Source organism: Centruroides sculpturatus, unplaced genomic scaffold (assembly GCF_000671375.1).
Source record: "Centruroides sculpturatus isolate CEXI.00-Female unplaced genomic scaffold, Cexi_2.0 scaffold1297, whole genome shotgun sequence".
Lineage (NCBI taxonomy): Eukaryota > Metazoa > Arthropoda > Arachnida > Scorpiones > Buthidae > Centruroides > Centruroides sculpturatus.
Window position 1 is genome coordinate 43,350 of NW_019385491.1, and position 13,286 is coordinate 56,635.

Here is a 13,286-nt window from a genome sequence, read left to right on the forward strand (position 1 = left end):
TCGATGTGGTTTGAAAGTTCCGTTCGGGAAATTTTGAACTAAACGATGTAAAATATAAAGGGCAACAAAAAACTGTGGACGAAGAAAACTGTAGGAAGAAATTGTTAAAAGTCGACGAATAACTCAATATATATAACCAAACACACGAAAATTAAAACGAAATAAATACAGTACTGAAAATATACGAGAGTAACAAATAAACACAATCGAAACGTAAACACAATCTGTTGTGAGCTCTTGCGTTACGCAAGAGCTCACAACAGATTGTGTTTACGTTTCGAGAGCATTTTTTTCGCTTCGCGTGCAATTTGAATTTGAAACATCGAACTCCGAAGCGAATTTTTGGCAAATTAGCTTTCGAACTCTGAAGCATTCGAAGTAAGAGATACTACTGTATAACTGATGTGTCTATAGCATTGTAGTGTATGTATCGTGTACGGTGCAAAGTGCTTGCTTCCATTGTCTAATATGGTAACTATTTTTTTTTTATTCATAGCAACCATAGCGGTCAGTGTGGCCGAGATAATCAGATTCGAATTTCAATCGGTTTAGAAATTTCCATAATGAAGGACGACACCTAGAATATTTGGGTCTCGATTCTCACTAATGTGCCTGATACATTGGCGGTAAGAAACCTATTGTGGACTAATCAAATCTTGCCAACTTTTCTGGACCCTCCGGGAGACTCCCGGTGAAAAAATTTTTAAATACACGGGCTTATAAGTTAAGGCCTATTCTTCTCGTATTTAATGGACAAGATGATCAACTATTGAGTTATGCAAATATTAAAACAGATTGAAGATTAAATAATATCAAATCTCTACACTTTTTACTTGTAGAATGAAAAATTTGCAGAATCAACTCTTCGGGAGTTGATAAGCTTAGCCAAATCTGTAATAAATATGAAAAATATGTCTCTTAGTATTCGAAAAGAGACTGGATAACCGAGCAGTTAAAATATTAGCTTACCACTTTATGGGACCGAATCCTGTTCGGTCAAAAAAGTTTTCAAGAACTGGGTTCACAATGGGAAGGTTGGCTTTCCCATTGTCGGCTCAGCCGAATCCAAGATGGATTTTTTTAAAATTTTGTCCGCCCTGTGGGAACTAAGAAGGCCTCTTTAGCAAGCCCATTATGGGTTCTATGGGTTCGGCCAGGCTTACAATGGGGAGACCAGGTGGTGAGGAACGGGGGTTGACATATCGGGACTATCCCCGAAAAATTCCTGGGGATTTTTCACCCGTCCGGTATTCCATGCGTGTTCCCCAGAGAGGTATGTTGCCATCTTGACCACTCGGCTATTCGGCGGTCAAAATCTTCGATGGGTTTGATGTCTTTTATATTTAAAAGACCCTCTAAGTGCCCACAGGGCAGAAAGAGTATTAATATCTTCGAATAGGAGAAAATTAAAGGTAACGATTTTCTATATTTTGTGACTTAAAATACTATTATAAAAATAATCGTTAAATAATTAAAATATAAAATTTTAAATAATTATTAATAAATAAAATTATTAAAAAGTTATTAATAAAAGCGATTTTATTAATAATTTTAAAAAAGAAAATAAAATAAATAAAATATTTCAAAAATTTTATCCGCTAGGTGTTTCCTTATCAATTATGTCAAGATGAAAATCAGGTGATTCCGGTTATGAGTATGAGGACTGGTGAGTAGAGGAGTTTTAATTCATCACTTTCTTATTAACAGACGAAGGAGAAGGAGACTGAGTTACTCCACGAAAATGCACATAAATCATTAGCTTTGAAATTTAATTGCATTATTAAAATCTTTATTATAAAGAGATTAATCATTAATAAATCTAATGTAATTATCCATGAATTATATTTTAATGATACTTTTCTATTAATAAATTAATCGATTATTGAATATTTATTGATCACACGTGCAAATATAGTTTATCTGTATAGATTATGTAACTTTATTTGCTAATGTTATGCTTTACACATTGAAATTTACTNATAAATCATTAGCTTTGAAATTTAATTGCATTATTAAAATCTTTATTATAAAGAGATTAATCATTAATAAATCTAATGTAATTATCCATGAATTATATTAAAGAGATTAATCATTAATAAATCTAATGTAATTATCCATGAATTATATTTTAATGATACTTTTCTATTAATAAATTAATCGATTATTGAATATTTATTGATCACACGTGCAAATATAGTTTATCTGTATAGATTATGTAACTTTATTTGCTAATGTTATGCTTTACACATTGAAATTTACTTCAATACTTATGTATAATTTTAAATATAGTGTCTACATTAAAATATTGATTACCAAATAAATACTTTTTTTGAAGAAATTCATATATTACATTATATTACAGGTTTCTGATTAGAAAATTCACACACTAACAATAAATGTGATGAAATTGTAAGTGATAATTTTTTTTGTATATTATTTTTTAGTTATTTATATTATTATTTAAGAATAACAATATTATTGGCATTATTTTAAGCTTGTGCATAAATACGGTGGCGTGTTATAACTTCGTGGATGCCAGGGCAAATTTGTATTAGGGGCTCCCCGTGTACGGTGATGACTTCAGACATTTCTCTTCGGAGGAATGTTTTTTGGGGAAAATATTTTATTAAATATTGGTTTGGGTTTTCCTATAGGTGGAGGCCAAACAATTAACTTTTTTGCCCATGGGATAATGTGCTATGGAACAAATATATTATATCAAATAAATTAGAATGCACTGTGTATACTGTATTTGGCATAGAATACTTTTTCCTTTTTTTTTTTTTTTCTTTATTAGATGAAAATGTTGGGTTATGATTTATTTAAAAAATAATAATATTTCCATATGTATTTCATCATTTCTAATAATGTCTTTTTCGTGATTTTTGGTATGTTATAGTATTGGTGGTGTTAGTAGCTTTAAATGTAAATGCAATATTCGTAACAATTATTTATAATCTATGCTGTTTAGTTAAGGGATATATTGGAGAAAATAAACATTTATGTATCTAACAAAATAGTTATCTCAAATAACTAACTAAATTAAAATATTAATAGCAATTTTTTGCTGAACCTTAAAAAATATATTTGAATTTGAAATATATCTTTCGATTCTGTCTTTTATTGGAAACTTATATCTGTAATGAAAATTGTAGTGGTGGATTTAGAAATTGGAGAGGTTTAAGTAGAACAACTATTCGTATCCCTATGTGGTATAGTTGAAGTGATACTTATAATTATGAGAACAATTTTTTCATGTTGCTGCTAGAAAATAAGCATTTACTTTATCAAATTTATTATTATTATTATTAATTTAATTAGAAGTTTTTTTGAAATATTTCAGGACTTAATACATACAGGAAACAAATGTTTTGGACTATAAATCTGCTTAAATTTAGTTTATTTCATTCATATCAACACATTAATAGATAATGTGTTGATATTTTTGTATATAAAATAAAAAAATAAATGCTTTATATATATATATTTTACAACTTACTCATTAATACAGTGATTATAACCTTTAAGAAATGAACAAATTAACAAAAAAATTTGGAATCCTTTTAAGACAACCTCAAGTTACTGTTTAATCCATAAGCATATTAAGAGGCAGATTCTATAAACATATAGATTAATCAATATTTTAGATATTAGATTCTATGGTATATAAAATTTATTATTTATAGTTTTTCAATTTTGTCATTTAGCATTAAATAGAGGATTTATGCATATTTTAAAGTCAATTGATATTTTAAACAAGTAAAATGGCAAAACCGTATTTGGGATAAGACTATGTCTCAGAGATGGAATCACTTTGATGCTCAAGGCAGGTCTCATTCTCATTCTCCTATCTTCTTTGATATTGCTGCTTTTGGGCGCGATCATTAAAACTTCGCCTGCCTTAACCACGAGGTTGTCCACGAGCCATTTTTGGTGAATGTTGTCGGTAAAAATTTACTAAGAAACTGATGATATACTTAATTTGTATCGGCAGCATGATATTTACAATAGCATCAATATATAATATAAATCCAAGATCTCACGGCTGTCAACTCGAAAGGTCAATTAACGTGATGTGAACAAATGTCTCTCTTACCTTGTCCCTAATGTCCACGTTGACCTCGACCATGTGTTCTGTCTCTTTTGTTCTGTCGTTAAAAATTTACTAAAAAACTGATAATTACTTAATTTGTATCAGCAGAGTGATATTTACGACAGCGTCAATATATAATATAAATCCAAGATCAGCACGGCTGTCAAATCAAAAGGTAGTAAAAAAGATGTCTCTCCTCGTTAGAGTTTAGGAGCAAAGTGAGGTCAAAGGGCGAAGGTCACACGCAGGTACCCTCAGTCCTAAGGTCAGAGTTCACTTCTTAGAATGACTGCGGGTGGTACTCTCCCCTACCTGACTTTGGTGGGGTGAGGTGGCTGTTTTGCCTGTTTGTAGAAGAGGATTGCCATTTTGGATTTTATTTTGACTTGATTCTCGGTCCCCTGACTACCTACGAGTCTGGATTTTTTTATGCGTAAATGATTTGACACCTAATACTCTGTGCCAAATATCAACTCTACATGTACTTCTTCATACCTCTATGCTGATAAGAACATGAGGCAGTACGATTTTATAAACAAGACATAGTCTTGTCAATAAAGTTGACTTGAATGATTTTATAATGAAATTTTATTATTTGTCTTCAATGCTGTAACATAAAACTATTGGACTCCTGTAAATTTTTGAATGACCCATATTTTACCATAGATAGATTAAGTCAACAATCATTTATAATAATTTATATAGTTTTTCCAATATATATCATTTTATGATAGAATTGTCATATAAAAATGTACATAAGTTTGAAAAAAGAATTTTATTCATTTTTTAGTGNTATACATATTTTAAAGTCAATTGATATTTTAAACAAGTAAAATGGCAAAACCGTATTTGGGACAAGACTATGTCTCAGAGATGGAATCACTTTGATGCTCAAGGCAGGTCTCATTCTCGTTTTCCTATCTTTTTTGATATCGCTGCTTTTGGGCGCAATCGTTAAAACTTCACCTGCCTCAACCATGAGGTCGTCCACGAGCCATTTTTGGTGAATGTTGTCGGTAAAAATTTACTAAGAAACTGATAATTTACTTAATTTGTATCGGCAGTGTGATATTTACAATAATGTCGATATATAATATAAATCCAAGATCGCACGGCTGTCGACTCGAAAGGTCAATTAACGTGAAGTGAAAAAATGTCTCTCCTACCTTGTCCCTGATGTCCACATTGACCTCGACCATGTGTTCTGTCTCTTTTGTTCTGTCGTTAAAAATTTACTAAAAAACTGATAATTTACTTAATTTGTATTGGCAGAGTGATATTTACAACAGCAGTCGATATATAATATAAATCCAAGATCAGCATGGCTGTCGAATTGAAAGGTAGTAAAAAGATGTCTCTCCTCGTTAGAGTTTAGGAGCAAAGTGAGGTCAAAAGGCGAAGGTCACACGCAGGTACCCTCAGTCCTAAGGTCAGAGTTTACTTCTTAGAATGACTGTGGGTGGTACTCTCCCCTACCTGACTTTGGTGGGGTGAGGTGGCTGTTTTGCCTGTTTGTAGAAGAGGATTGCCATTTTGGATTTTATTTTGACTCGATTCTAGGTTCCCTGACTACCTACGAGTCTGGATTTTTTTATGCGTAAATGATTTGGCACCTAATACTCTGTGCCAAATATCAACTCTACATGTACTCCTTCACACCTCTATGCTGATAAGAACATGAGGCAGTACGATTTTATAAACAAGACATAGTCTTGCCAATAAAGTTGACTTGAATGATTTTATAATGAAATTTTATTATTTGTCTTCAATGCTGTAACATAAAACTATTGGGGTCCTGTAAATTTTTGAATGACCCATATTTTACCATAGATAGATTAAGTCAACAATCATTTATATTAATTTATATAGTTTTTCCAATATATATCATTTTATGATAGAATTGTCATATAAAAATGTACATAAGTTTGAAAAAAGAATTTTATTCATTTTTTAGTGGAATATCTTATACAGTATATCAAGATGAGGGAGTAGCTAGTCCAATTATATTAAGGGTGGTCTTATTGGGAGTTGGGAGATTACATAGTATGTCAAGGAAAGAAGGTCCATGGATCTGCCTCTGGAAAATTTTTTGAAATATAATGTAATATATAATACTATTAAATAATGTAATACAAAATATTAAAAATTTAGATGTTAAAAGTTTTATCTGAAAGATATAAATAATCAAACATTTTTACTAATAGACGGGTGGCTCAAAATTTTTCTACGGATGGCTGAACTACCTCTGGCCACCTTTATCTATGGTCTTATATCAATAGTGGCTGTCTAAATATGCTTGAGAGTTGCACTTTGAGGATTCAACATTGATATAAACCAGGAAAAACAATATACTCTTCTTGAATATAAGATGCCATTGATTCTAAGACAAATCTTAATTTCTAAATGCTCACTGACAGCTTTTTATTTTTTAAATAGATAACTCAAGAAACTTCTGTCAACAGAATCAGTTCTGTTAACATAAGTTTGTACAGTATTTATTACACAGTAAAGTAAGTTTTGTATCACTGTCTTCTGTAGTATTGAAGTCAGAAACTGCTTCACTTTCCATATTAGTATCTTCTAAATCAACACTGGATTCAATGCTCTCATTTTCCCACAATCATCCCTAGTGTCACTTAAAGCATCAGAAATGCAACATTTCTTGAAAGAGTGCTTCATAACATTTTTCTGAAATTTTCATCCAGATACTTATGATGTTACTGATGAGAGTTAGCCAAGTTTACTACTTAAATTTGCTATTATGAATATTGGTCTAATAAATCATTAAAATTACAGAATAGAATTAGTGACTGAGAAATAAAGCACTAGCCCTAGAGGTCACTAATTGGGACATATTACATTGAATCAAAGACATATCCTATTTTCAGAGATACTAAAACTTGAAAAAAGTGCATCTTACATTTAAGTAAATATGGTGTATAAGTTATATTCTTTTTATATACAGTGGATGATCAGTTAACGAACATAATCCATTCCAAGACTTTGTCTGCTGTCTGAATTGTTTGTTAACCGATTATCGATTTACCATAGGATTTTATGGGAATTTGATTAATCTGTTTTGTAGACCCCCTAAAGTAAAAAATTATATACTTTCTTACTACGTTTATTAATATGTAATAATAAAAATACACATATATACACAGTCTTGCATTATTATTAGTCATGTTTTTTTTTTTTTTTTTTTTTTGTGGGGTTAAAGAATCTGTTTAATGTCAATTACTTGTCTCTCTTCAGGATTTTTCAGAAGTAATTAATAGCATTGTAATAGTGGAGATCCCTAAACCTATTAACCTCAACCTGGTTTGGATATCCTTCCTCTTTTTCAAAAGATCTTTAATAGCAGATATCAGCATTAATCCTCTTTTTCAGAAGAAAACATATCTCACTGAGTTTCTTGGTGTTCTTCATTCCAAGAGTTCATGGCGTTCTTCTGTCATCAGTCTGTTTCAGGTTTTGTTATGAGCCCTTCAACATTCTTTATTTCTCAGATGTGATTTTTGTTACTCCTTTAGCTGCTTGAGTCTTCTTAAATATACTGTGACTTTTTTAGATAAGATTGAACTGCAGCCTACTGTAGGTGTTCAAGCCATACTGCCCAGCAACATCAGACATCATCTGCCCACTCTCTACCTTTGCTATTATACTCTCACCTTTCGAAAATAAAAACCAATGCAAAACTTAACGAGTGCCCACCCAACAATTTCGCAAATACTATAAAAGAATTGTTTCTGACAGAAAAATAAAAGGCTGGAATTATAAGGGAGAGTTTCAAAGTTTGGAGGAATACTATCCAATCAGTATATACCAGGTTGAGCATCAATGTCGATGTCTCCTGCACTCTGAAAAGTTTAAAATTGTTGCCCGAAGCCAAGGGAAGACCAATCAGTATTCATTATTTTATGTCTCTTCTTCTTGTTTTTGTTCTGTGAGGTGTCTGTTGTCTGAACATAAAAATCTTTTGCAAAAGTGTTCGTTATCCAATTTGTTCGTTAACTGATCACCCACTGTATTTATAATTACTGGGGGCCAAAGCACTTCTGGCTGCTGTAGGCAGCCCAACTCCTTGCTTGCAAGCTCCATGTGCTTTGCCCACTTGTTCCCAATATAGACTATTCATGATAAAAATTTTGTGATTTATTGATTTTCAGTTTTTCCATTTCTATTTTTTTAATAACAGTAAAAAGTGTCATGACAATTTCTATATATACTAGACATGCATAATATTAATATAAAGTAAAGTAGTAAAAAAAAAAATAATAAATACTTACTGTAAATTTTTGTAGATAGCCTGTGGGCTGTCTCTGTTTAAGAGTCAGTTTCTGTTATGTAATGGAGTAGGTTATATTCAGATTTTAAATTACAATTATGAACTCAATAAATAGCTTTTACTTTGTCTAAAGTCAATAAGCACATCTTTAGAAAACATGAAAAATCTTTTGTGCAGTGTAAATTATTCATTTGCTATTATGATTTTTACCAAAGCCATCAAAGACACATATATGCATATCTCACTTTCAGTTCTCACCTGTTCATTTTCTATACCTTCAATCCATGCTATGTGATATCCAAATTCTTACTTTAAAGCTAATAAATTTTCAGTAATTTTTCCTATTCTTAATATGATGTGTTAATTGTCATTCTAATAAGCTATAAATTCATTGCTATAAAGTAAATTTTGAATGACTAAAAATAATTATACTTACAGATAACCCCGTATAACACGGTAGTTACGTTCCAAAAAATTGCCGTGTTATGCGAATCAAAGAACTAGTACGAAAAGGAGGGTTAGGTTCCAAAAATTAAAAAACATGCTACTATATTTTCATAATTAAGTGAAATATCTTTATTAAAATTTTCATAAGTGATACATATTAATATAAATTAAACAATGTTTTCTTTGTCATCACTAAAAGCACTATTAACTGAGAGCGTTTTATTTTTGGCAAGTTATCATTATCCTCTGAGCATTTTTCTGCATTATTTTCAGATTCATGCTTTACCTTTTGCAAAAAGTGTATGTAATTTTAGATTGCTTGCTTCTAGTTAAAAGATCTTTATAAATTTCCTTATATGGTGCTAAGCACTTATGGAATAAGGGAAAAACATCTGGCAACACCAGAAGCAGAAGTGTCAAGATGTGGCAAAATTGAAACAATTTTCGCGAAGGACCATGTGTATGGAGAAGAGAAAAGAAAATTTACACACTGAAGTACTAATAGTTCACGAAAATAATTTTCGTGAACTATTAGTACTTAAGTATGTAAAAATTTATTACATTTTATGTTGTACGAGGGTTTTACCCATTTCTCGAACCGTGTCAGAGTGAATCCGTGCTATAGAAGTGCCATGTTATACGGGGATGACTAAAAATAATTATACTTATTTTAAATGATAACTCTAGCTTGACTGTGCAATGTTTTGATTTGTTTACATACAACAGTATTACTCTCTGCTATTTTACTAATTAAATCAAAATTAAAGATGATGCCATTACAATTTTCATTTATTTGCTTGATTTTTTAAATTCTGTAAGAATAGTGTAGAAATTTATTTTATATTAAAGCAATATTTTAATTAGAGTGACATTTTTGTATAGAATTAAAATATTATTGAATACTTTTTAGTTAGAAAACAATACTCTCCTATTTACACTCAGATTCTTTAACATTATAAAGTCAACACACCTTACTACTGAGAAAGCACATTTATTAAGCTAAACAAACGTTTTCAACCCATTTCATGGGCCATCCTCAGGTTAACGACGTTCGAATGAATGGCTTTTCGAACACGTTCAAATTTAAATTCAGAATTTAAATTTAAACGTGTTCGATAAACCATTCATTCAAACGTTGTTAACCTGAGGATGGCCTATGAAATGGGTTGAAAACGTTTGTTTAGCTTAATAAATGTGATTTCTCAGTAGTAAGGTGTGTTGACTTTATAGAAAACAATAGCAATGTTTCATAAACAATCTCTGGCTCCTATTGGACAACCTAACCTTTACAGTTCATCAAGACTATATCACATAAGGAAGCAGTTTTTTTGCAGGAGTTGGCTGCCAAAGGACAACATATTTTTATCATATTGCTTCATTCCTGCTTTATTTGTCAAATTGTAATAATAATATAGTAATAAATATCAAAATAAACTCAAAAAAATTAAGTAGAAAATAATTTTGTCTTAAACTTATGAGTCTTATTATATTAAGTTATGAGCTAAGCTAGGTATTATTTTATTATAATTGAGTTGAGTGAGTGAAGCTCATTTCTTTACACTCAAATGTCATTGAATTTAAGTACACTCCTTTGAAACTCCTTGACCAAATTTTGTGTAGAAGTCATATTCAGGTGAGCAAATGTCTCAAGCTATTGAGAATCTTGATCAGATCATTTCTTTCAGGAATACCATGGAAGAACTCTGCCAAAGATCAAAGTTGGGATTTTGGTACTTTCAAAGTGTGTGCAGCAGTTCAGTTTGTTTACAAGTGTAAACAAACATGTTACTTAGTTTTTGCTGACTATTCCTTGAGTTTTAAAACAATTTAACATGACAATTGAATTTAAACACCAGCTTAATAACTTTGTATTTGTTTGTATATTCATAAATATAACTGGCTGGCAACATTGAACAAGCCCAAAAACTATTACATATGAACTGAATTAAGTCATTCTGAAGCAAAGTTTGAAAGGAATTAGGTTTCCAAAATTAGCCACTAAATCAGATGATATTGCTTCTATTGTGAAACACACTAAATAAAATCTAGATTTAAGCCTCAGTCTTATTCAGGTCAATTTGCAGACATTGAAAACAATGAATGTTATCCAGGTTTATATTATAATAAAATAAGACTCTTAGGAATTGTTTTATTTGTGGATGGATAACAAACATCTAAAGTCAGTCATACATTTGGTTTTAGTTTCTGCCATTAACCAGGAACTCTCTCCCCATGTAATTATTTCTTGATCTTCTTGTAATCACTTTGGCTTTGTCTAGGAGTCAACATTATTAAAAGAAGAATAGTGAGCATTGTCAATTACATTGAAATAATTAGTTACTGGCTAAAACACCAAAACTCCACGACTCCGACTTCACATCCCTGGTAATTACACTAATAAGTGTAGAGTAAAAATTAACAAGTTCTGAACAAATACTAATTATTTCAAACAATAAAAGCAAAGAAAACAATTAACAGCCATTAACTGATAAGAAATACTCTTAACTTAAATCTAATTATCCACCTCTAATACACAATTCTGTAATATCAAATTTACAAGGGCAATGCCTATTCATCACAATCAGAATGCTTTTTATGTCTATTCATAATCTCCACTGGAAATTATATCTTGGCTCTTCTTTTGAAGTCATTTATGCACATTTCCTATTGTCATTGCATGCTCATCTACATATTTATTTACTAACAATTATTTTACAATTTCTAATACATACAATTTTCCCATATAATATTTTATAAAATATTACTAATATTATGTTGATTAAATTACCCTATGATATAATGATTTAATGACCATTTTTAATTCATCAAATCTTAGATGACATTTTCAAATGGCATCTAAGCAACTTACTATCTACAATAAGCAATCTACTGACTAAACAACAACAGGCATGGGATAAAGCTATGAGTTTTTTTTTCCTCCTAAAAAAATCTGATAGCTTTATCCCATTTTGAATGGAAGGTACTGGTTTTTACTCTTTTAATGAAACAAATACCCCAAAATAAGTCTTAAAAAAAAAATGCAAATAAAATATAACAACTCTAGAAAATAAAATAGTATTTTCAGCTCATTTCTCACAGTATGATATTTGCAATGATGCATAAATATTTTGAATTAGTGATATCTTACAATATAATATTTTTTCTTATTAATATGGATTTAATTTTTACTTTTCTAGCTGTTATATGTATGGCGATTAGTCAAAAAATGACCTCCCAAGATTTTTGCATTTTTAGACTTAGGACACCTTGGAACATTGAGAAATGCAAAAAAAAAATGACGTTTTTTTTCTGTTTGTGTGTGTGTGTGGGGGGGCCACAATTTTATTCACCCTCTTTGAAGCTTGGATAAATAGCACAGGAGTTATCCTGTGCTATTTATCCAAAATTTCTGAAATTTTGCTGGGTGGTTTGTTCTTTAGGGGATTGATATTATTAAATTTTGATGGTTAAAGGTTGAGGGGGTGGGAAGATAATGGAGGTCATGTGTATCCCGAGTAGGGTCAGACTTAATAACAATTTTACTCATTATTAACATTTATAATTTTTTATAAAACCCATCCCTACCCTCAAAATTAAGCTTTTTGCCATTTTATAATAGTTAAAAATATAAAAAGTTTTTAAAATAAAATATAATGACAGATAGTGCCACTGAAATTTTAAATGTTGCTGGGATAGTTGAGCAACTCTATTGGTTTGTTAAAATATAATTTTTCACACTATAAAAATGTCAGTGATTTATTCTTATTATAAATTTTAATAAATTCTTATTTGATATTTTCATATTTATACTTTAAAAAATAATTTCATTTTTCATAATTTGAAATGTTACAGCTTATTTTTGTCTTAATAAATTTTCAGTATGAAATTTCTAATACTATTCCAGTTTCCTTAAACTGTTAATTTAATAATAATTGGGTGTTTTTTTGTATATATATTTTAGAAAGAATGGCTAAACCTATCAGCAAAGATAAAACTTTGCAGGAAAAATTTAAACAGTTTTTTGGCTTCAATAAAGGTGCATCTCAACAACCTGAACATTTTCCAAAAATTGAAAAAATTGTTTTAGATCATGAAATATTAAAAGTAAGTCAAATTAATACTTTTACTAAAATTAAATATCAATAATTTAATATTTTTTTTACTTAAATAACTTTATTCTAATATTATTATTATTATTATTATGATATATTACATTGAATGTAAGACACACTATCTAAATATATAAAATTATTTGTCCTGACTGACTGATTGATTCATCATTGCCCAGAGCAAACTGCTGAAGCTAGAGAGACAAAATTTGGTACACAGTTAGGGTAAGTCATGAAAACACACACTAAGAAGGGATTTTTCTAAAAGATTATGGCTTAATCTGAAGAACGGCTTTTACTGTATTATTTTATAAGTGATTTTTTGTTTTCAACTACATTTAGTCTTTAT

General features: G+C 30.1%; 1 protein-coding gene across 1 annotated transcript in view; it reads left to right on the top strand.

Moving 5' to 3' along the window:
- The first annotated feature begins 334 nt into the window (after positions 1-334).
- Positions 335-13,286, top strand: part of LOC111639480 (tuberin-like) — an 85,026-nt gene continuing 72,074 nt past the window's right edge. Inside the window, exons 1-4 of the mRNA XM_023385371.1 lie at positions 335-471; positions 1,603-1,666; positions 2,363-2,409; positions 12,790-12,932. Coding sequence (XP_023241139.1) covers positions 12,795-12,932 — 138 coding nt within the window. The 5' untranslated portion in view covers positions 335-471; positions 1,603-1,666; positions 2,363-2,409; positions 12,790-12,794. The remainder of the gene's footprint in view (positions 472-1,602; positions 1,667-2,362; positions 2,410-12,789; positions 12,933-13,286) is intronic.